Source organism: Sabethes cyaneus, chromosome 1 (assembly GCF_943734655.1).
Source record: "Sabethes cyaneus chromosome 1, idSabCyanKW18_F2, whole genome shotgun sequence".
Classification (NCBI taxonomy): Eukaryota; Metazoa; Arthropoda; class Insecta; order Diptera; family Culicidae; genus Sabethes; species Sabethes cyaneus.
Window position 1 is genome coordinate 4,115,771 of NC_071353.1, and position 25,846 is coordinate 4,141,616.

Genomic DNA, 25,846 nt, shown 5'->3' on the forward strand with positions numbered 1-25,846 from the left:
CGGTGTGCAGTGCCGCACCATTGCCGCCGGCGACCAGTCAGTGCCAGTCAGTGATAGACAGCTCCATGAAAGGGATCCTGTTCGCCAACGCCCTGCTGTCGGCTTCCGGTGCCTCCGATCGGCAGTTAAACGCTCTAACGATTCGGCCCCAAACGAGCGACTGCTAAGCAGCCAGCATTCAGTTCATATTTTCGACTCCCGACTGCTCTGACTGAGGGGGTGTGAACCTGTCGTGCGTGGAGGGGTTGTGGTTGTTATATCTCTTGTTTGATACTAGTTTTTCGGAAGCCACTATTAAGCCATCCAACAACAGTTGAGGCAAGCAAACTTGTTGCATCTGGGTTTCGTTCGCCCCGGTGCTGCTGCTGCTGCTGCGCGCCCACTTCGAACCGGTTCCTTCAGTTCGGGTGCAAATGAAAATGTGGCTTTTGTTTCCTCGTCACCATTCGCACAGTTCAAAAGTTGAAAAGCAGTTTTTAAATGTTGAAAATGATATTGTAACTTACTCCTGCTAGGGAATTTTGCTCGTTTCTATGCCAATCGGTGCCAGTCGATGAGGTTGGATTTAAGTTTTGTTTCAGGATTTGTTCGGTTTAACTGAATCGTTTGTTTTTAAGTTGAGTGGTTTTGACATTTGACGAAATTGTTTACACAACATGCTGTGTGTGTGTGTTAAGTTATTGCTCTGAAGAGTCCCATTTTCAAATTGGATTTACTGCAACTCGACAAACATCGTCTAGCTAGGGCAAACGCAGTCGATTCAGGACAGAACCGGAAACAGAGACAGCCAGTACAACCTGTTGCCGACGAACATTGCTGCAAATGCAACTCACAAACCGAACAAAAGAGCCAAAAAAGTTGCTCTTATTGGCAAACAGAATTTCGCCTCGACGACGGGTGCCTGCCGGTTCCTGACAGTCCCGGGCTTGGTTTCAAGCTAGATCTTCCGCTTTTTCACCGCATCTCGATGACGGTGATGACGATTTGGTAGCTCCAATGTTCAACAAGTGTCTGCTCCATTCAATTCCTTACCGCTTACCTACCCAAGCAACCGATCCGATCCAATGGCACAGCATACGGGATCTAACGGGGTGGAACGGTTGCATGCGATGGCACGTTTGCAGTACTCATCTCCAGCATCACTGCCAACGTTTGCTCTCCACAGAGTGAACAGCTGACTGATTTTGCCAGCCCGGGCAGGAATAACGGAAAGAAACTTTTCGGAGCAGCTGTTTGTCTTCCGGAGGAAGGCAGACAGGTAGATTCGGTAGACGACGATTCCGTGGCATGTGAATTTGCGGTGTTAACAAATGCCAAAAATTACCGCAAATCGGTTGAACCGTCTACGTACGGTTTTCGCTAGTTGGGATTCTAAGAAAGGTACGTTGAGCCGCGAATCAACCGCAAACATCACACCGATTTGTATGTGCGAAAGCTGATTGATAGGGAAACGGACTTATTTTCTACCTTGGGTATGTTGTGAGGATTGTCACTATGCTTTCTTTTTCGCATGCTTGCTTTGCCTTCTTTATTCTGATATTATGAGAAATATCATTCGTGACTTATTTGGTCGCTTTCCACGTTTATTATGCAAGAAAACCTAAGTATCATCCAGTCATCACGATTTTTTACACCAGCGTTTATTGCTTAAAAGGCGAACATAAAATTACAGCAACACTTGCAACTGGTCATAACTTTATTTTTATACTGGGTAGAAATTAACCTAGTTCGGCACAGTTTCTCTTTAAAGTTAATTGTTCACATCCTGTGAATCTTAAAGTTGTGCATTTCGTTTTGGCCAAGATGGAAATGAGTCAAGTGGAAACGAATGAAAAAAGTTTTTTTGCGCTCATATGAAAAATATGGAGCTATCTAATCATGCTTTAAGGAATAATCTTTAATTCAACCATCGCTATCAACCATCATTAAAATGGGTCAAGCAAGGATCGATTAACATTGGATCACAATGTAAATCCCGAAATCCCCATATTTCAACACGTGACGTTGCAAACAAGGTCGGATTTTCACAAAGCTGAGTCCAAAAAATCAAGGTAAAAACTGGATGAATGTCAGCCAACTGTTGCAAAAACTTGCGCTAGAAAGCACTACACAGAGATGTTGACCAGTTACAGCTACTGTGTGATGGATGATGAAACATACGTCAAAGCGAACTTTCATCAAATCCCAAAACAGGAGCTTTACACTGGAGCAGATAAGTTCTAGTGGATCATCGTTTCAAAAAGAAGAAAATGTCAAAATTCGCATCAAAGTGTCTCATCTGGCAAACTAGTTGCACCTGTGACAAACGAAGTGAAATTTTCACTACTAAAAGTAACGTAAAAAAAACGTCTATTGCCATTTTTGGAGCAGCACGGCCCCTATTTTGGTCGACAAGAGGTTGCTCATGATGGAGGGTGCTTGGGATCACTGCGCTAAATCTATTAAAGTTGTTGGTGAGACCACCAACTGAATGGGTTTTTGCGATCAGGTCACCCAAAGGGCTTAGAAAAGCTTTATCGTCCGTCGGACAGGCTGTTTTATCAACTTCCCCCAACCACGGGGAGGCCATTAGTGATTTGAAGCAGGCTATCTCGGCCAATGACAAGCAGATGGAACAGTTTTCAAAGAAAATGGAAGAGACTGTCTCCACACCACACCATTAGCCTCTAGAATTACTGCTGATGAACCTCCAATGAAACGTTGTCGAGATGAGCGCTTTACGATTTACGATAATAACCGTTTACCATCCCAAGGAGTTGTTCTGGGTGTAACGAGAGTTCTAGCTGTCCTGACGAAGGAATGTTTGCAGCATGATGGACCGTTCAAGGTCATTCTCTTGATCAAAGTCGGACTGGATATAAAACTACAAGATTCCACACTGAATACGGAGATCTGGCGACAAGGTCCTCTCTAGAGAATCCTAGAAACCTATTGGGCACCATTTAACACTCTCTCAACGCCTACGCCAACGCCTCGTACTGCTCACATTAACACCTGCGACGACCTCGGTCGTCTTCGACATCTTCGGGAATGTAGTTGTTTCTAATTAGCAAGCACCATCGACACATAATGGTGTTTTCGGTCGAGTCGAGCTCTTCATAACGGCGCCCATCAGTCGTCCCGGTCCTACATGTGTGTATACGGAACGGAACTCCCAAAACTACGAGACAAGGGGACGATAACTTCAGTAACAATTCTTTCCCGTTCCCAGCTCTGTGCCTGATCCGCAGCAGAATTTATTCAATCCGCTGCTGATTTACTACTAGAACGTGCGTGGACTTCGAACCATAGTCATTGACCTTTTCATTGCTGTGACGGAGTCGAACGTCGTTTAACGTTGTTGTCGTTTATAGTCGTTTTAACGGAAACCCCACGTCGATCTGCTCGCAATCCTTAAGCGAGAAATCCGCTTCGCCATCGGTTCTAACGTGCAAAAACTGCACGCATCTCAGAGATCGCGCTGCCAAACCACCAAGCGATACTTTACCCGCGTATGTGATTCTTGAGCCTACAAACGTCTGCTGTGTAAACTTCTGTGAAACCTTCGCTGGAATCCTTGGCGTTGCAATAATACACTTCACGCAGGCTTTTGATGCCATCGGAAAACAAAAATACTCAGTACTTGCTAGACCTGACGATATTTCTTCTTGGATCCTTAACAAGTGGTCTATTGTTTTCTATTTCACTACTCCTATTTGTTGCTTCAATCCTGCAGTGTAAGTTTCCTTTCCTATGAAAAGATTCAGTTATGTTCCCTGTACACAGAAAGTGTGATAAGCGTAACGTTAAAAATTTTCGAAGCATTGCATCGATATGCTGTAGCTCTAAAGCGCTTGAAATAATCGTGAACGACGGTTTGTACATTCGAAACAGCATGGGGGTTTTCCGAAACGTTCAGTTTCTACGAATTAAATTGTTTCTTCTCCCCTCCTTGCTAACTACGCATTCGAATAAAACTAATACCTATACCCGAATACTTTAATATACAGATTTCCAACTATCGCTCCCTACGAAAAATGTGAATATTGACCGTAAGGCTTTTTAACTAATCAGTAAATGAACAGCGGTCACGTTTACTTCTGAATATGTCAAAATGCTTTTATGATTACAAGTGGGACTCGGGGTAAAAATTTACCAAATGTGATTGTTGCGTTGCTCAGAAAGTGCTTTTATTCCGTTTAAGAATAAAGCCTGTGCGGGGATCTCTAATAATTAATACACAATTAAACACAAATATCTCACAAAAATGCTGGTTTGATTAGGTCGGCCGGGGAGGTTAGTAAAGGGATGTAAGCGGGATACCAGACCCGGTTTGGATGCCGAAGGAGCATTCTACAATGATAACGGGCAACAATAGAGGTGCCAAGGTACCAGATGGGAAAATTAAGTAATAATATTTCTAGCGGTTTTTGGAGTTTGGCGACGAATTCCCGTTATAGATACTGCGTACTAGTTTTTTGGTCTTGAGGGGGTCTCGGGTGCGACTCTATATTTTAAAGCTTCTGCCGACTACCGCGAACGTCAGGTCATGCTGCGCTCAACCACCCGGTTAGCTTCGAAGCACGATGCTGGCCCAACAGGCTAGTCGTCGTATGTTCGAATCTCGGCTGGAAGGTGCAGCTATAGAGTTAGTAGGATCGTTGCACTAGCCCCGTAATTGTCCTGCCGGCTGCGAAGTCTGTCGATAAAGAAGGATCAAGTTCTCAACAGGACGTTTATACCCATGGCTTTGCTTTTGCGCTCACTTGACTTTGTAGACTATTCTTCGAACAGTGCATAAATCTGAACTGTCCGAAATTGGACTTCCTATTGGTTCGTTTGTACTTGTTTGTGTTGGAAAATTGATAGTCTACCTCGTGGTACCAACCGGAATACCAGCAACCTCAGCATAGGTAAGGTAACCAACCCCGGTGGAAGCTAAGGTCATAAATCGACAGGGAAGCAGGCGCTCGTGCAAATGCGGAGTGTAGCAACGAGAAATAGTCTCGTCAACCTTGAGCGACTAGTCCAATGTCAGGAGCGGCTCTTGATGGTTGAACAGCTCTTGAGCAGCGTTTGGGCTGGAGCGGGCGGCTGAATTAAGAAATGTGTTGTCTCGGCACTAAGTAAAGCTATCACCAAACTCCCATCACCAGATTCGGTAGTGCAGACGACCTCGACATCGTTACTAGAAACCGTGGGGCGGCGGAGGCAATCTAAGCCGAACTAAAATTGACTTGGGGGGGAAATCAAATATACGGTAGAAAGAATCAACGAGGTAGAGAAATCAACGTTCATATCCCACGGATAGTGGCTATTGACGGTGATGAACTGGAACGACGTCGACAGGTGGAAGCAATTCTTCGATAAACACCTCGATGGCAGGATTGCAGAATGTGGCGGAACGAAAGTTGATTTAAGAGTGCCCATGGAAGTTAGTAATGTCCTAGCACCTGATCTCCTGGAATTCCAACGAGAAATCGGTTTGCTGAAGACCAACAAAGCCAAAGGTAAGTACCGCCTACCGAAAGAGCATTATAATCATGGCCGAGAAACGCTGGTAACGGCACTATATTAGATTATTTTTTGATAAGTTTTGGGTGTTGGATGGAAGGAGCAGTGCTTTGTTCCATCTACAAAAAGGGTGATCGGCTCGACTGCAGCTACTATCGCGGCATAACGCTGGTAAACGTCGCATAAGACACTCTCCTAGATCCTGGATTATACTGGCTGTCGCCGATAGGACATGGGTCCTCGCGCAACTGTGGACCAGTTTTTTACTATCCGATAGAACTTGCAGAAATGTTGGGAGTACAACGTGCCCACGCATCCCATCTTTATTTATTTCAAAGCAGCATACGATACAATCGACCGAGACCAGCCATGGCAGATAATACACAAACACGGTTTTCCGGATAATCTGACCCGACTAATCAGAGTTACATTGGATCGAGTGACATTCTCGAGTCTTTTCGAGACGTAAGGTGACGGCCTATTCTGCTGTTCAACATCGCTCTTGAGGGGGTGATCGAAAAGAAAGGCATGATTTTTTACTAAGGGTAGTCAACTTCTAGGTTTTGCATATAACTTGGATATCATAGCCAGGAATTTTGCGACGGTGGAGGCAATCTACGCCAGCATGATAGCGGAGTCTGGGAGCAGCAAGTAGATTCGTGGGATGTTATCAAGCCGGTTTTGTGGACGGGCGATCGACAACAGACCAAATCTTTGTTCTGCGACAGATCCTCCAAAAGTGTCGCGAATACTAAGTCCCTACGCACCACCTAGTCATAGATTTCAAGGTCGCCTACGATACTATCGACCGTGAAGAGCTATGGAGAATTATGGACGAAAACGGCTTATTCCCGGGAAGCTGACTAGACTGATTAAGGCCACGATGGATGGTGTTCGGTGCTGTGTGAGGATTTCGGGTGCATTATCAAGCCCGTTTGAAACATGCAGGGGACTTCGACAAGGCAATGCTATTTCCTGTCTCCTATTCAACATCGCACTAGAAGGTGTTTAACGTGCGGGTTTTAACATGCGGGGCACGATCTTCAGCAAATCTAGCCAAATTCATCTGTTTAGCTGACGACCTGGACATTTTCGGAAGGACGTTTCAAGCGGTTGCTGAGCAGTATACCAAACTGAAACGCGAAGCAGTAAAGGTTGGATTAGTGGTGAAAACGTTAAAAACCAAGCATCTGTTAACAGGAGGAACCGAGCGTGATCGAGCTCGCATAGGCAATAGTGTGGAAGTCGATGGGGACGACTTCGAGGTGGTGGATGAATTTGTATAACTCGGGTCGTTGATGACGTCAGATAACAACTGCAGCAGAGAAATACGCAGACGCATTCGTGCCGGAAGTCGTGCTTACTACGGGCTCCACAAGACCCTAAGGTCCGGTAAAGCTTCACCCCCGTTCCAAATGTACCATATACTAAACGCTAATTAGACCGGTAGTCCTCTACGGGCACGAAACGTGGACAATGCTCGATGGGGACTTGAAATGGGCGGGACATGTTGTGAGAATGCCGGACAACAGCCCCGCAAAACTGGTTTTCGCCTCGAATCCGGTTGGTACCAGACGTAGAGGTGCGCAGCGTGCTCGATGGTTAGTCCAAATGGAGCAGGAGCAGGAGCAAATGGAGCAGGAGCCGGGACAGTCGAGAAATTGGACACGCACAGTCATGGACCGATGGCGAAATATGATATTGCAGGTCAAATTCTGAGGGACAGCGAGCCAGTATAGGTAAGTAAGTAAGTATCAGGAATAGAAGGGCCCAATCTGCTAGATGACTCGAGCTAGAAGCCGACTTGCGTGTGTCGAGGCGTTCAACGAATTGGCGACGACTAGCATTAAAATATAAAACAACTTCTTCCTCGCCTTGCTACGTCACTGAAATAGAATGTATCCGATAGCAGTACAACACCCTTAGCACCCGAATACCCTTGTTTGGCAATTTTCGTGACGATCGATCCAGTAGTTTTCGAGTCTATCGCGGATAAACAGACATTGCCATCTATATATAGTTAGATAGACTAGCTAAGTGCTCGACCATAATTTATTCATCTGCTTTCGTTCCAGAAATTTGCATACGAAAGCATAGATATCTAATTCTTTTTTGACGTAGGACTACGTTTTACGGCAAGGTTTGGGATAGGGTATCATTCCAAAAAATCTTTCTCGAAAAGTTGTCAGGTTTTGAATGCTAATAGCTTGGCGGTTTCCCGATCGATTTTTAATATTCTTGCACCAATCGATCGGAAAATCTTGCAAGAATTGACCCAAATGAAGAAAAGTATGGAATCTTGATGTTGAACTATTGAAAAATGGCAAATAATGAACCTATGTTTAACCAGAATTCTCGCTTCGTAATTGGTTGTTGGAAATGACGTCATCAAAGTGGTAACGCGTTTTCACGCTTCGGCTTATAATTCAATTTTCAATAGATTTCCAAGATATTTAAACCAATTGATTGGAAAATCGAATTGGAAAATATAGAAAACTATTGATTTTCAATGCGCGTCATTGAAAAATTGAAAATAACTCTAACTCGGTCGTACTAGAAATTTTCGCTTTGTGATTGGTTGAAATAATTTATAATTATTTTCGAGCAAGTCTTGGTACAATTCAGGATTCAACGAGAAAGTCTATGAAAAATTCAATTTAATTCTACTTGCATAACAAAGTTCCAAAAGAACTAAATAGAAGCCTACCCTTTCTCGTTGATTGCTATTTGCCTTGATAATTCCTTATTGTGCTGTATCACCAAGGGCAACACGAGCGGTGCCGCAGATATTTTAATTTCAATAGTCGTCACATTGAAACATGAAACACTAATTCACCGCATCATATGCAACAATGCGCAGGAAAATGCATTAAAACTAGACGCAATGTTTTGTTTTAATAATTATTACTGGCCCAATAAACTATATTGTGATCAGCGGAGAACAAACAAAGTTCGCTTCCAAGTGAGTAGGCCAAACACGCCGTCTCAGGAGGGGTACCAAAGCATAGTCAACAAATATACCAGCTCTAAATAAATGCGTTTGGTCAGGCGTTCTATAACCATCCAACAATTGGCCATTTTCAAGGCCAAATATGTAAATGAAGATGTAATTGAGCTTTCTCACCAACTCATTTGGCCTTAAATGATGAAGATGTGAAATTATCTGAAATAGCACAATTTCCTTTATTAAACTATAGTAAATTAGCGGAATGTAAACAGTTATTACGATTTTACACATTTAGTATTTAGTTTATATAGCCTAGGTGCTACATTCCGTTATCGAAACTGGACCTTCTGTTTTTATACGACAGACTTCGCAGCCAGCTGTTAGAGTACAGGACAATTGCAGGGCCAGTTGCTACGATCCTATTGATTCTAACAGCCTCTCCCAGCCGAGATTCGAACATACGACGACTGGCTTATTAGGCCAGCGTCATACCTCGAAGCCAAGTGGGAGGATACAATTTAGTTTATATAATTGTAGCATAAAACGCTTCTATTGAAGCAACTACCTTACGAAATTGAAGTGAAAGCATATTTTTCTATTTTCTATATGTAATAAATTAAGTGCTGGCACGGTATATTCATGCGGTCTCTCGACTCGGTGACTTTTTTGATACGGATATGAAATGTCTAAAACGTATATTGAATTCTAATGCAGAGAACTACTAAATTATTTTATTAGGTAATATTGTTGCTACTTTCGCTTGCTTAGTGTGAGTATTAGGAAACTTGGAAGTTTGGGCTTTCCTCTCGGTTTTTTAGCAACTTGAATCCATCACCAATGCTAAATTAACGAGTACAGCAACACTAATGCGTAGCGTCATTTCTCTTTAACAGCAAACGGTGAGCGACTCACTGGGAACATACAAATTAAAACGGACAACTTTACCTTCTTTGCCCAGACTGAAATTGAAATCCTCCAGTTTGTTCAACGTAGGTAATGGAATGATGGACCATGAAAAATAGGCGAGATAGTCGTTTATCAAATTATACAATTCCATTCTCGGCGAAGCACAGCCTATTCTTGTCGCTTGCTCTGGTATATAACAGGAGGTAAGCCGGCGAACAGCATTATTCAACCGCTAGCTGAGTTACTGCGAACATCTCATCGACATGTCTGGACGCGGCAAAGGGGGAAACATCAAGGGCCAGCCAAAGTCACACTCGAGTCGTGCTCGTCTGCAGTTCCAGGTCGGTCGTATTCACCGGCTGCTGACGAAAGGAAACTATTGAAGCTAGAGCTGGCTGCCGTGAATGACCCCGTCGATGATATTTTAGATCGCATAGCTGCTGAGGCTTTCCGGTTGGTTAGTTGCAACAAGCCGTGCCTGGTTTGCGGTTATCGGTACTCCAGTTTACCGAAAAGAAAATTACGTTAAGTGCGTTATTGTAAGTTTATTGCAAACTGGAGTTATGATAATCAAACAATCGGTCCTTTTAAGGGTCACACAACAATTGAAGAGTTTATCATATTGCTTGCCCAGTTATTACCATAACAACACAGATAACGAGGAAAAAGTTGAATTTTTCGCCGTTGCAGACGACCAACAAATGGCGGGAATAAGTTTCCTGGTCACGGGCGACATTTTCTGGAACTTCCTAAACGTCTGCAGCTTGTAAATGTTTTATTATCACTGTTCTTCTTTTGTAAGCCATAGAAAAGTTTAGCTTTTTTAAAACTCGCGCGTACCGTCTACCGATTACCAGTGGAAAAGCACTATTCAACGTAGAAAAAGATCATGAAAATGTGACTTCAATTCGTTTTAATAAAAAAGATTGTGTTGAGGATTGAACGTATACAATGTTACTACTTTGATAAACGTTACGTACAACGCATGTAGCATGTAGTGATGTCCGAAATTTTCAATTATTCAGTTACCGATTAATCGGTTAGTGTTGTATGCACTAATCGATTAGTTCAGTATTCGTACTAGTAGTATTGGATTATAAATATTCGAATATTTCGTTTAATAATTCGATTAAACGTAAGATTATGAACGATTAATGGGAATTATTCGCATTTTTTTATCCCCTTTGAACTATTCGATTAATCAATTACTCGTGCCGGCAGTATTCGATTACAAATTCTTCGATTATTCCATGCTCTAATCGATTAATCGAGCGATTACCGGACATCGCTAGTAGCATGTATATACGAAGAATCGTATTATTACATACATGGATATATGCTACTATCGCTACAAAGAGACTTACGTAGTCCTACGTCACCTGTGCGGTCGTGTCTTGTGTACAACCCCTCTGTTTTTTTAATATTAAGCAAAAACAACTAAAATAATGATTTATTTTCTTTATTTCCAGGAACTACGCAACGGTAAGTAAACATCATTTTTTATTTTTACTTCAACTGAAAGAAAAGAAAACTTTTTATTCAATTGTCGATTTCGCAAAATTTATAAATTTAACTCTAAAAATTTTATGCCGTAAATTATAAATTTGTTAACTTAAAAATATTAAAACAACCAGTAAATTATAGACCTTTTCACATTTCACCTAAACACACGCTCTTAGCGTGATAACAAGCCAACTGCCACCGAACTAAAGTGCCGCAATGCAACACATCAATGGCCTACAATTATCACCACACCACAGCCTACTGTGCCAGGCTGGCCATCATAAGCTGCAGATTTTACAAGGGACAACCGTTTTTCAGTGACTGGTTGTCACGGGTGCATATTTGCAACCAAAGGGTTTGGGTTTGGCGTTAGCCCCAAAAAAAAAAGCAGCCACTGCATATGGACTCGGAAACGGAAAACGTTTCATTCGGTGGCGTTCTCTGAGCCAATGACGATGATGATGATGATACCAGCGGATAAAATGCTGATACTGGTTTCCTTTAAATGCGCTTCTTCCACGGCTTGGCTTATGCTGGGCGGATGCACAGACACACTGAGTTCTGCTGCTGCTGATGCACTGTTTTCACTATCAATTTCGGAAAGTTCAACTGCAACTGTGAATACGTGTAGAGAAGAGTGAAAGGATTGCTGCTCTGCAGTCGGGCAGCTTGTGGGACACAAAAAAAAAAGTTTGTCCTTTTCGGTGCCGTTTCCAGGCGCTGTACGATTGCCGAAAACAGGGAAAAAGTTGAAGCTTATCAGTATTCGGGGATCGCGGTGAATTGTCCTGGCAGCACTACTAGATGGATTGATAAAAGTGCTTTTCATTTAGGCTGCTGCAATGGCAGTTTTGTGTTCAATTTTGGAAATTCATACCAACACTCTCTGTTGTGGATCCTATCGCGTTCGGTCTTTCAGGCTTGTGTGTTTATTTTTGTTTTCTTTTTTTTGCTCGGATTTTCCATGAATAGTGAGTTGTTTTCGGTGTGAAGTTGTTCCGGGTTAAGTGAACTGTTTGGGGAAATGTTTTCGCTGTGTCTGTCTGTCAGTTAGCCCATTTGCCATTCGGTACGCTGGTAAAAGGATTAAGTTGTTAAGTGATTTGGTGCATTTTTGTTTTTGCGTTGTTCATGATGGATGGAATTTTGTGGTTGAAGTGTTGATTGGTAGGTGTGAACGTTTAGTTCAGTACATTTTTTTTCGACGGTTTCATTTTTAATTGTGCAGAATTTTCATTCTACCGTTGTTAAAATTTCACCAACGTAGCACTGAAACCTGTTGCCTGTGGTGCAGACCAGCACTCATGGTTGGTTGTTTTTCACTTCCTTATTTTATTTCCTTTCGAAGGCAAGTTTAAGATAGGACGCCTGCCCACACCCCGGACTCCGAACTTTAGAGAAGAAGAACTTATATTTTTGCCACCAAAAACCTCCCCCTCGAATGGTTATACAACATAAATTGATCGTTTCTTCTCGAAGGGGGAACGGTTGTAGTGGCAGAACAGGGCAGGAACGGCAATTTCCCGGCGGGAGCTGTTTTCGAGAGATGAACTTTTGCTGCTGCAGCTGGCATCGTTGCACGTCGTCGTCGTCGCCGTGTTTGGGAAGGAAGAAAAACTAGAGCAATAGTGGCGGAAAAAAAAATTCGCTGCTAACTGACACAAGCGCAAAAGCTTATTATATTTTGTCCGGTCGGTTGGTGGAACTCCGACGGTTTGGGTGGCTCCCCGTTATGTTTATATACCGACCGACACCGAACGGCCACGGAGAAGAATCGGCTGCGGGTGGTGGGGAGTTCTGGCGGGCATTTTTTTGCCAGATCCAGACGACTGTGTTGTGTTGTCGTGCGAGAAGAAGTGGAACTTTTCGTCGCCGTTATATGCAAAGAAAATGTGGAGCTGGCAGGAAGTATACCAACTATTTCCATAAAACCGAATCTAAAATTCACTTGTTGCACACACCAATACAGCTGTACGGGCAGCCACCCGCCAGCCAGCCAGCCAGCCAGAAAAGAACGACAACGATGTCGAGGACGAAGAAAATTGCGAAAACGAGCGCTCGGAGCAGTGGCGCCGTCTCCGAGGGGAAGAGTTTCCTAGCGCGCCTTGGTTAAGATCATACTGTGAGAGTAGGAGATGGAGCGAGGTGGTTCTTGTTTTGGATGAAAACTTTTAAGCCACCCAGCATCATCGCTTCCTTCTTTCTTCCGGACCGACCGAGAAAACAACCGAGCCAGGCAGGGATGAGCTTCGAGAATGGGGACACAGCCGAAGCACAGACTCTGCGCTCTCGATGTCATTTAATCAATTATTTTTTGCTTCCTGACTATTTTTAAGGGAGTGTTTTTTTTTTCGCTGCTGATAGTAGATAATGTAAAAAAGAGACAAAGAAAAGGAGAGTTGCACTTACCGACAATATGCACCATATTCTTGGTCCACTTGGCCAGCTCGCGTCGGATGTAGCGCCGTTCCTGGATGCACCGTGCGTACGAACAGTCCGCCATGGTTGGTGGCTGCCACGAATTCCGTCACTGGCCGTTTATTTTGCTGTTGTATGTGTGTTTGTGTAAGTGTGCAAGTTACTTTGGATGCTGGCAAACGAAGATTTCTGTTATTGTCACAAATGGTACACTTTTGCACAAACTGTTGCTTCACTTGCACCTGGGGGTCCGCGATTGGGAAATGCAACAAGTGATTCACGTTCCTTCCGGCGCCGCCGCTGCTGCTGCTGGAGCATTTGGCAAGGGCATCGCTGGCGTTGGAGCGGGCGAATGTCTGACGATGTTCTGCGGCGAGAAATGAGAAAAAGCTGTTTCTGTCGGTTCGGTGGGTGTGTATATGTGTATGTATGTATGTGCACTTCCTGAAGCAGAAATGGGAGAAAGAGTTTGGGTGCTTGCCTCGACAAAGAAAGCTCGAAATTTTCTTTAAAGAATGTTGGGTTATATTTTTGCGCCCTGTTGGCTGTACGTGCCCGGCCGGGGTGGGCCCGGCTGGGATTGTGGAAATTTTGTGATGCATTTCAACACTGAACCATAGAATGGTTGCAATGGTTTGGCGTTGTTAGAAATGTTTCCCATCATGAAAGTGGACCAGTAAATTGCTAAAAGAAGGGCAATTTTAAAAACTTTAAGGTTTAAATTAGCAATATTTAATATTAATAAATCTGAATGTTACAAACAACGACTAATAGAATCAAAAAAGACGAACTAAACCAATTTATTAAATCATTTGAAGGTTTGTGACAATGGCATTGAGAAATGGGGAAGAATAAGAGATCGAAAAGGTTGAAATCGAGATCAAGTTCCATTCTAAATTCTAAGATGGCGGATAGTTAGTTTTACATATCAAAGGAAAAGTCCTACACCAGAGATTTTCGGAACAGCGATGGTAATTAGAAGCCGAAAATCGATAATTAACGATATCTTATTTTTTCAACCATCTTCTTTTCCTAGTTTCTCTGGCTGTATTTTGTGCCCAAAGCTCAAAAGTTATAACTCTCTTTTCTTAACTTCTTCCAATAAAACAAAAAAAAAGTTTGTTGCACTACGTTGAGCAGTTTCCGAAAAGAGGTACATAAAGTTAGAAAATCGTATTTTGTTTAGGAGCGGCGTTTTATTTCATCCAGGTTTTTTCCATTTCCATTTCCTTGATTAGTTCTCGAGAAATTTGAATTTCTTTTGTATGGGAGCCCCCTCTCTTGAAGGAGGAAGGGGTCATAATTCCTCTCCTAAAGAAGGGAGGGGTCCTTATTCACCATAGAAAAAAATCTTGTCTCCTAAAACACCCACATACCAAATTTTGTTCCATTTGCTTGATTAGTTAGTCGAGTTATGAAGAAATTTGTATTTCATTTGTATGGGAGCCCTCCCTCTTAGTGGGGGGAGGGGTCTTCAACCATCATAAGAACCTTCTCTGGCCCCAAAAACCCCTTCAAGCAAATTTTCACGCCGATTGGTTCAGTAGTTTTCGATTCTATAAGGAACATATGGACAGACAGACAGAAATCTGTGTTTCATATGTATGGGAGACCCCCCTTTTAGTGGGGGGAGGGGTCTCCAACCATCATAAGAACCTTCTCTGGCCCCAAAAACCCCTTCAAGCAAATTTTCACGCCGATTGGTTCAGTAGTTTTCGATTCTATACGGAACATATGGACAGACAGACAGAAATCTGTGTTTCATATGTATGGGAGCCCCCCCTCTTAGTGGGGGGAGGGGTCTCCAACCATCATAAGAACTTTCCCTGGCCCCAAAAACTCCTATATGCAAGTTTTCACGCCGATCGGTTCAGTAGTTTGCGATTCCAGAAGGAACATATGGACAGAAAAACAGAAATCTGTGTTTCATTTGTATGAGAGCCACCCCTCTTAGTGGGGAGAGGAATCTCCAACCATCATAAGAACCTTCCCTGGTTCCAAAAGCCCCTACATGCAAATTTTCACTGAGAGTTCAAAAATCGAGGGATCCAAAAGTCTAACAGTTTACTAATTTAAGAGTTCGAAAGTTTAATCATCCAGGATACTCAAACAGCCTCCAAAATTATAAGATTCCAACAGTTCAAAAGTCCAAGAAGTTCAAGAAACCGAAAGCTCTAGAGTGCCAAGTTTCGAATGCCCAATAATCCAAGCGTTCGAGAGCTCGAGAACTCAAGAATGCAAGAGCCCAAGAGTTAAAACCCAGTAGTCCAAAAGTCCAAAACTTCAAGAGTTTAAGACAGTCCAAGACTGCAGGAGTCTAAGAGTTTAGGGCTAAGAGTCCAAGATACCAACAGTTCAAGAGTTTAACAGTTCAAAAACCCAAGCTCATGAGTCAAATATTTCAAAACTCCAGGAGTCCAAAAGAGTTCCAGAGTTCCAAAAGTCTTGGTGTCTAAGAGTTCAGCAGTAGGAGTCAAACAGTTCAAGTAGCTTAAAATTTGAAGCATCTAAAAGTCCAGGAGTTTAAAAGTTCCATAGTGCATAATTCCTGGGGTCTGAAGGTTTATAAGACCAAGGCCTAGAGTACCCAAGAGTCCAACAGGCCAATAATCCAAGAATTTGAATGTTCAAGAGTCCAAGATGCTAAGAATTCAAGGTCTCACGATTTTAAAAGCACAGGAGACGTTAAATCCCAATTCCAAAATTCTAAGAAAGTACACAGCAGTCCAAAAATCCGATGAAAAAAGTTTCATCGAAAGCTTAGGAGTTCTAAACATCCAAGAGTTTGGGAGACCAAAAGCATAATAATCCGAGTTTCACAGTCTGTTCAATAGTTCAAGAGAGTGTAGAAACTCAAGAATCCAAGAACCAAAGTCTAAAGGTTCAGGAGTCAAGAGACCAGGAGTCCCAACATACATGATTCTAAGGATCAAAACTTCCTAGAGTGCAAATGTCCAAAAATCTAAGAATTAAGTTTAAGAATCCAAAATCCAAGGAGTCCCAAAAGTCCAAAAACTAACGTCCAAACGCTGAATAATCCAATAGTGGAAATCCAGTTAAAATTTCAAGAGGCCAAAGGTCTAGATTACGGGTCCAAGAGTTAAAAAACTTCAAAGGTTCGGGGCTTGGTTCAAGAAACCGTAAGCCCAGGAGTTCCAAAAATCCAAGGAGTGGAAGATTCTAGAAGCCCAAAATCCAATCCTAAACCAATCTTAATAATCTGAGTTCAAGAGCTCGTGCGTCCAATATCTCAAGGGTTCAAGAATCCAGAGTCCCAAAGTCAAAAGGTTCAAGAGTCTTTAAGAATTCCAACAGTTTTACTGTTCAAAAGCCTAAGATTTCGAGAATGTAACAGCTCAAGAGTCCAAGAATTTACGGGACTAAGATTTCAAGCGTTTGAAAGTCCAAAAATCAAAAACTTCGAGTGGGCTCCAAGTATCCAAGAGTTCAAACGTTGTAGAGTCGAAGAGTTCAAGAGCTCAAACCCCAATAGTTAAGAGTTTAACAGTTCAAAAGTCCGGGAGTGCAAGCGTTCAAGAGTCCATGATTCCGGGAGTCAAAAGCTACATAAGTCCAAGAGTTCAAGAACCCAGAAGTTCAAAAAATCCGGGAGCCCAACAGGCCAATTATCCAAGAGTTTAAAAGTTTAAGATTCCACAATTCAATTTCAATAGCCCAGGAGGCCTCAAATTCAACATTTTGAGTGCGGCTAAAAGTTCATGGATTCAAGGGTCCAAAACTCCAAGAACCCAGCAGTCGAGAAATCCAAAAAGTTAAAAAAACCGAAAGTCTACGAGTGCCAAAAATCCAAGAGTTTGAGAGTTTAAGAGTCTGTAAGTTCAAAAGCCTAATAATCTGAATTTTAGAGGCCAATTGTCCAAGGGCCCAAAAGCTTAAAATCCAAGATTCCGTCAGTTCAAAAATCCAAGAAGCTCGAGAGACCGAAAGTCCAAGAGGCGCAAAAGCCTTAAAGTTTTTTTGAAGATAGATGAAATTTTTTTTGAGGATAGATAATTATATGGCCTACAAATCTTCCATACATTGCAAAATGGCCAAATTGAAGAGAAAAAAGTTTTTCTATCAAAAACCTTTTTAGGTTTAGGGGAAAAAAGATATTTCAGTATTTCCAAAGTTATAGCACATACAAAAAACTTTTAGAAAATATTTTGAATTTTCATAAAAAAATGGCGAAAAAAATAAAATATTTTGCTACACTGAAAAAAAGCATTTCAAAAATTAAAACTCGATTTCCCAAAAAACGCCAACTCAGAAACTCAGAAAGATAGATAATTATGTGGCCTACAATTCTTTCATACATTGCAAAATGGTCATATTTAAGAGACAAAAGTTTTTCTAACAAAAACTTATAGCTGTTTATGTCTTTTTTTCAGTGTGTATATGAAAAAGTTTTTGTTAGGAAAATTTTTTTCTATTCAATTTGACCATTTTGTGATGTACGGAAGACTTGTAGGCCATATAACTACCTGTCTCCAGAAAAAATTTCATCAATTTTTGAGGTGGCATTTTTTGGGATTTCGAGCTTTAATTTTTGAAATGCTTTTTTCCAGTGTAGGAAATAATTTTTATTTTTTTCAGTATTTTTTTATGAAAATTCAGAAAATTTTCTAAAAGTCATTTATACATCATTTTTTGAAGGTGCTATAATTTTGGAAATACTGAAAAATCTTTTTTTCTCGGTAAGGACTCAAAAAGTTGCTGTTAGAAAAACTTTTTTTCTTTCAGTTTAACCATCTTGTGACATATGGAAGATTTGTAGGCCACATAATTATCTATCTTTGAAAAAAAATTCATCAATTTCTGAGATGGCGTTTTCTAGAGAATCAATTTTTACTTTTTAAAACGCTTTTTTTTCAGTGTAGAAATTAATTTTTAAATTTTTCAGTGTTTTTTACGAAAATTCAGAATATTTTCTAAAAATCACCAGTAGATCGTTGTCTTGTAGGTCCTATAGTTTTCAAGTTAAATTTTTTATTAAAAAAATGTGAAAAAAAATTGCGCTCTTTCCAAAAGTTCGTCTAGAGCAATTTTGGAAAAACTTAGTATTACATGAACTCTTTACACACACAAAGTTTCATTGAATTCTGAGTGGGTCGTGCCAACCTTTGATCGAGTTGGCGTGAAATCCGTCAATTGCTACAATTCAAGACTTCAAGAGTTTGAGAATTTAAGACTCCAAGACTCCAGGAGTTCAAAAGTGCAGGTGTCTATGAGTCTTAGACTCTTGAACACCAGGACCAGGTGTTTAAGAGTCTAAGAGCCCAAAAGTCGAAAGATCCAGGAATACAAAAGTCCAAGAATCCAAGTGAGCAACAGTTCAATAATCCAGGAGTTCAAAAATTTTCCAGAAAAAGTCCCAGATTCTAAAATTTTAAGACCCCAGGAGTCCCGAAATACTTTAGAATCTCTTTTAACGTCCATTTATTTTTCGTCCACTTTTTTACAGCGGAAATTATAATTACCGTCCCCTCTTGTTATGTTCAAAATTTGAATAAAACCCACGTCAAACACCATGAGGTAATTTCAGAAAATTAGAAATAACATGTCTTCTTTTACATTCCAAAATTCGAACTACGGTCTTTTTTTTTAAGTTCAAAATTTGAATTTGGCGACCCCTTTTTTTACAATCCTCCAATAGTGGACGTAAAGCAAGACTTCAGTGTACAGGATTCCAAGGGTAAAAAAGACCATAGATGGGTAAAAATTTGGGCCAGAAAACCGAAAATCCAAGAATCAAGTTCAAGAAACTGAAAGCCCAGGAAGCTCAAATGTCTCAAAGTTTACGTTCAATACGTTCCATTCCGTTTACGTTCAATAATCCAAAGCGTCAACAAGAGTCCAAGCGCCCGAGAATCCAAAAATCCCAAGGCGATATCACAATAGATCAATGATACTGGTCGCAGTGATGAGTCCATACAGGAAAACAAATTCAAAAATCCAGCAGTTCAAATGTGCATGAGTAAAATTCCTAGAGTTGAAGTCCAAGACTTCAAGAGCCTAAAAATCCAAAGGTCCAGAAGTCTAAGCGTTCAAGAGACTGAAAGTTCAGCAGTTCCAAAAATCCAACGAGTGGAAGATTGTAAGAACCCCAAAAGCTCAAGGGTTCAAGAATCCACGGGTTCAAAAATCAAGGAGTTAAGTCTAAGTCTAAGAATTTAGGGGTCTGGGTGCCCAAGATTCCAAGGATCTAAGCGTTGAGGAGTTCAGGAATCTTCCCAAGCAACAATGTAAGTTTTATTGTACTATTATGGCGGTTTTCATGACCAATTTTCATCATAAGAGTGTAATAAAATCCTGATACTGGGTTGATACTTGGGTTGGAGACTAAGAATCCAAGCGTTTGAAAGTCCAAAATCCAAGACTCCAAAAATCCAATAGTTCAAGAATTCAACTGTTCAAAAGTCCGACAGTGCAAGAGTTCAAGAGTTCGAAAGTCTGAAGGAATCTAGGAATCCGAGAATCTAAAAGATTCCGAGAGGCCAAAGGTGTAGGGATTTAAGAACCTTAAAAGGGGTTTAAGAGCCTAAAAATCCACAGGTCCAGGAGTCAAAGCGTTTAAGGGACCGAAAGTTCATCAGTTCCAAAAATCGAACGAATGGAAGATTGTAAGAGTTCAAGAATCGAAGAGTCCAAAAATCAAAAAGTTTAAGAATTCAAGGGTTTGGGTGCCCACGATTCCATGGATTGTCAGGAGTTCAAGAATCTAGGAGACCAAGAATCCAAGCGTTTGAAAGTCCAAAATTCAAAAGTCTGGGAGTACAAGTCTCCAAGAATCCAATACTTTAAGAGTTTAGCTGTCCAAAAGTCGGAGAGTGCAAGAGTTCAAGAGTTAGAAAGTCTAAAAGAATCTAGGAATCCGAGAATCCAAAAGACTCTAAGTTGAAGAATCCAGGAGTTTGAGATATTAAAATTTTTAAACCTTAATGTTTCTCGATCTCACTAGATTCAGCTGTAATGAAAGACAACTTTTCGCAAAGAAAATTATTATCTGTTCGTGTGACTGCTGCTTCGTGGACATTCTTGTGCCAGTCAGAACTGACGAACTTACTATCCCCGTTCAGCAACTTAATAATTGGAATAACTATCGTGGCCATCGAAAAAAAAAAGTAAAGGGAGTAAAGAATGGGAAATGAAAAATCCATCCTCGGAATATTGGAACCATTTTGGCAAGCAGCAGCACCCTGACCGGAGCTGACAAGGGAAACGCTAATGATAATTGCATTTTTCCCCCGTTCACCCTTCCACTGCTATTGCCTCACTACTAATATACGACAAAAATGAAACGGCTACTGGAAGAGACCCTAAAAAGTGAGTGGATTCCCCCGCCGCGTCCGCCGGCGGAAGTGAGTGATAGGACCGCCATAAAAAAGAAGCGAGAGCAAAAAAAAATCACCCGGAAGCGCCGCACGGTTAAAGCCTGGAATGTGCTTCCGTGGGGCATCGGGGAAAATATTATCCTATATAAATAATAGAATATAATGCCAGTGCATTCTCCCATCGTCTTTCGCCCAACTTTATGGCCACCTTTTGGCAATGCTGACGCCGACGATGGCACTGTTGGAAATAATCGAGTTTTTTTCTTCGCATTTTTTTTTGATCACATATTTTAAAATTTTGATGTGTAAGAAAGTAATTTTACTTAAAATTTTAGAAGATGATTTTTTTTCAGTGTCGCCGCCTACTGGGCGCCACCTAGTGATCAGCAGGTGCATGCTTTCCGTACCCAACTCAGCAGACAGACACATCGGAACACACACACACACCTAGACAAACCGGGAGCAAATCACTCGAATGGATGGTAGTAAGTCTGAAGTTCCATAAAATGTAATGTGAATAATTTTTCTTCTTGCATTTTTGTCGTTTTGTCGCACATTGCGGTAAATGAGACGTGAGACGTGTTGTTTTTCGGTGATACTCGGAAGAGGAGGGCCTGCGCATGTGGTTGCTGCTCCCAGTGCCAGAAGGGCTTTCGTATTACCACTCACTTACGATGATGTGCTCTTCTCCCGCCTCGCTAGTGGATATTCTTCTTCCGATCTATCTGCTGGCTTGACACTTTTACACTTGTGACAAATTTTTCGTTGGTTTTCTGCACCTTCGGCTGGGGTTCTAGTGTGAAAACTTTGCCCGCTACGTTGGAATGACTGAAAAATAAAAAAAGAAACAGAAAAAAAAGTTTCCCGTTAGTACCGTCGTCGTAAGAAACTCTCGGCGATAGATTAATTCTGCTCGTCCCGACGAACCGACACGAGCGCAAATGGGTCCAAACAAACGGCACGGGCTGTAAACTGACTGCAACTCCAAACAAACAACAGTCGTAAACACCGAACGCGACAATAAATCCAAAACACTTTGCCTGCGCCTTATCTGCAAACAAATTCCAAACTCGCTCAGGGCTTTTTGCCTATAAACGAAAATCTCTCGCTCGGCCATTAGCAGTGGAGGAGGCGAACAGGTGTTTTAACAGACATTTTACAACCCAAAAAAACAAAACCACCTTGGCTTTACCACCTCCTCGAGAGTCGAACATAAATCGTTGGTATCGGCCATCTTGGAGTGCTGGGGTTTTTGCTACGGTTTTGGTTGAGGCACGATGATCGAAAAGAACATCGATAAATCTGGCAACAATCCTCGCGTTGTTCGCTTGGCTCGCGTGATCGGCTTTGACGTTTGACAGTCGGTGGTGCAGCCGTGTGCGCGAGTTTTGCTACGCTGCGCTGGCTGGCGATCAAATCGATTGCTCGCAATGCAATGCAAGTGCATCTCTGGCAGTTCCTGCTGATGCGATCGAACCCTGGGGGTGCGGTGCGGTGCGGTATGGCGTAAAGGTATGTAAAGCAAAGGGGGGTGATGGTGCGCCAGGCTTTGCATTAGAATGCAACCGGCAACGACGTGTGTGGTGCGGTGTGTCATGTTGTGTATGGAGGGGCAGTAAAAAAGCAGTTTGGTTAAGCCGCCGATCGGCTTGTTGCTGCTGCAGGCGCATTCAGGCTAGTAGTGAACATTTGACATTGACTTAAATGTGCAAATGGGTAGGTTTTTTTTCATTCCATCTAAATGGCGCGAGCGCGGATTTGGTCAAGAAGTCGCGAACGGTTGGTTTGATGAATGGGAGGGAACTTAGGGCCGAGAGGTAAGCAGGGTCCGGCATCTAACTATTTTGTTTTTCATTGCAGTTAGTGCGCGCGCGAAAACTGAAAAACAAATGAAGGCGAAATATTTATATATGGTAAAATCGAAAATATGTAGAATTGCCGATAGGTGGAGGTTGCAGGGAGGCAAGCGGGTGGCAGCTTGTGGTTGTTCGATATCGTGACATTACGGTTGGCTACTGGTAGTGGTCGCAGAAGGCGCTGGGATTGTGCACTTTTCAGGTGCATTTTCGAGCGTAACTCCTACGGCGTTGCTAAGTAGCTCACGTGGTAAGTTTCCGAACCAATTATCTTCTGGGAGTAAATTTTGACATCGTGGTGCTGCGGTTTGTGATGTAAATTGTTTTTCCACTTAGTTGTCTAATTAGATGTGATGACCAAACAGTGTGTGGTATTCGTAATTCGTTGATTTGTGGATTGCATGTTAATAATTTATAATTTGCATTACAGCAATCTTTCCTATAGACGAAGGGACGATAGCAGAAAAAGCTACTGAAACAAAAGTGTTTTATAGTATCTCTGGGCCGGAACAAGACATGACGGGAAAAGAGCCAAAAATAAGGTAGAAGGAGGGTCATTGAAGCAGCACAAACGTAATTCATTACTTTTTACCAAGCTAACCAGTTTAAAATAGCTTGTGATTCATACGCGTCCACCACTCCCTGCTTTCAGTTTGTCCTCCGCCAAATACAGTAATGTTCCGATTTTGTCCGCTCCCGATTTTGTCTACCCCCGATTTAATCAGCTTTCTATCCCGATTTTGTCAGTCTATAAATTTTGTTTAACTTTTGTGCTTTTAAACATAATTTATAAAACTATTCAGCCTGCTTGAAACTATTCTAATTCTCTGGGGAAAGTTTTTGAATAAAATGATGCCTTCTTGCGAGTAATTCAAGGTCAAAATTACGGTATTTTTATAGTAAAAGTTCTATACTTCCTAAACAAGCAAAGATAGAGGTATACTATGTTCAGCAATGTTGTGTATTTTTACTATTTGTACAACTTTGTAAAAGAGGAAAAAGTCATACAACAACTATGAAAACAGCTAAAATAACAAACTAATTTTAACGGTTTTTCATTTCTGAGAAATAGGATTTTTCTATCTTTGCTGAAGAGATAAAAGGTCTTCCGCAAAATTTCTTGTAATAATATGCTGTAAAACTTTGCAGAACACATCAATGTGTTATATTGAAACTGAAGAAAAATAAATTTTTTCTTGCACTTTTAGGGGGATCAATCAAAATTTGAATTCCGCTAGACGATTGAACTTTTAATTTTAAGAAACTCTTCCAAAGGTTCCATAAACTTAAAACCAAGCTTTCCCGCTCAAAGCCAATGTGCACCAAAAACGATTCTGGACCAGTGTGCTGTGCTCGGTTCATTGAGCTTTCGGTTGACCAATTGAGGGATAAAATTTAATTTTTAGTAGAAGTCTTCGATATTATAAGTTAAATCTTGAATTTTGAAAAGAATTCCGAAAAAAAATTTTCTCGATTTTGTCAGTTTCCTCATTTTGTCGGCGCAAAATTCAACATGGGGCTGAGAAAATCGGAACATTACTGTATTCTTCATCTTCCGTTCAAACACGGCAAGGGCGCAGATGGCCTTCGTGAGCTGCGTCACAACTTCAAGTCTATAAAGAACTACTGATCAACTTCGTACGGCAGCGTATGCTTCTGGAGCGTGACGAAGGGCAAAGTAAGCCCGGTTTCCCGCTTGAATGCGCCGCTGGATCGGCTTAGTAATGGTCACCAGCGATCCTAAATACACGAATTTATCTACCACTTCTAGTTCGTCACCGTCAACGCTTACCGTCCATGGAGGGCGCACGTTTGTTTCGTGTATTTGGTATTTAGCCCAATCCTCCTAGACTCCGCTTTCAGTATGGCGTAGATTGCCTTCGCCGTCGCAAAGTTCTTGCTATGACATCAAAGTCACCAGCAAAGCCTAGGAATTGATAAACCTTGATGAAAATCGTGCCTCTCGTCGGATCGCCACCTCAAGAGCGATGTTGTACGGTATGCAGGATAAGCCGACCTGTCTTAAGGGGTTATATACAGTTAGAATTTTCGAAAAATCGATTTTCTGTTTATATCATATCGTAGTGTGTATATATTTAAGTATGCACACAGAAAATTTCATACCAATCCGGCAAATATTAACGAAGTTAAACGCATATTTGTAACGACATGTCAGAGCGATTGTAGAAGGAACGCGAAACTTTGAACGCGCGTTTCTCAAAACCGTGTTTTCAAAGTCGGTGAGCAAAATTTCTCAAAAACGGCTGAACCGAATCACTTCAAATTTTGACACAAGTGTGATAAGGATATATTCTACAGATTAATCGAAGGTTTTTTCTCACCGATTAATATTTCTTATTTTATGGACAATTTAAGAGCAAAATTTGCCCCAAAAATCGATTTATTATGTTTAACAAGCCGCCATTTCGTCAAAAATGATTATATTGCTAAATCCTTCGATCAATCTATAGATAATATATTTTATCACCGATTCCTTTTGGGTTTTTCGATTTTCGATGATTCAGTCCAAAGATATCGTGCTCACCTCAAGACGCCTTATTTTAGGAGATTAACTGTAGCAGCTATTTAAATAACTGTTTTCAAAAACAAAATACGTTAAAATACGGTCAAAAGTTACTGTAAGATGTACACAAATTTTCACTTTAATCAATTAAGGGGCCGTGCAATAATTACGTAAGGACTTTTTCTTCATTTTTGAACCCCCCCTTCCCCCTATATAAGATTTTGTAAGATTCTGGCCAATCCTCCCTCCCCCCCGTAAAAAATCTTAGTAAGATTTTTTGAAACATCAAAATGCAAGTTTTATTTAAAATGTTAGACATTGAAAGAATATTGAAACAGTCAACAAAGTTCAAACAAGTTCATAAAAACCAAGTTTCAAACAAATTCATAAAAAAAACAAGCACAATCAATTATCTGTTGTAAATCCCTTCATAGTCCACTCACGAACCGAACGTATTTCAGCATTGAGGTTGTCAATAGATGTTGGTATATGTTCAGAAACTCACTAGCGTACACATAATTCTGGCTTTAGTTTTCAAAAGGTCGCATAATTGACCCTTTTGCATGCATTATGCGACCTTCTGAAAACTGAAGCCAGCTGAACACGTGTCCTCGTGCAGTAGCATACAAAGAACTTCTTTGCCTCTTCTTGATGACACGCGACATGGTCTTACATCCCAAGAAACATTTTTGTTGTACAGTAGCTTATCAAGCGCTTGTTCCCTTGATACAGCTATACATTAGCTACTTTTAAACAAAAATGTTTGTAGTGATATCATAAGGGATTTTGCGGCTGCCTTGCGGGATTGGGATAGGCAATTGCAACCGAATATGTTGGAATAATAGCATAAACCGATAACATCAGA

The 25,846-nt window shown here is 41.3% G+C and overlaps 1 protein-coding gene across 2 annotated transcripts in view; it reads right to left on the reverse strand.

The window, feature by feature from the left end:
• LOC128732706 (mushroom body large-type Kenyon cell-specific protein 1) overlaps positions 1-25,846 on the reverse strand; it is a 322,866-nt gene that overhangs the window by 208,816 nt on the left and 88,204 nt on the right. For both annotated transcript variants that reach the window (XM_053826022.1, XM_053826021.1), the window contains exons 2-3: positions 21,275-21,429; positions 13,259-13,634 (exon numbers count right to left, since the gene is read on the reverse strand). In XM_053826022.1, coding sequence (XP_053681997.1) covers positions 13,259-13,352 — 94 coding nt within the window. In that variant the 5' untranslated portion in view covers positions 13,353-13,634; positions 21,275-21,429. The remainder of the gene's footprint in view (positions 1-13,258; positions 13,635-21,274; positions 21,430-25,846) is intronic.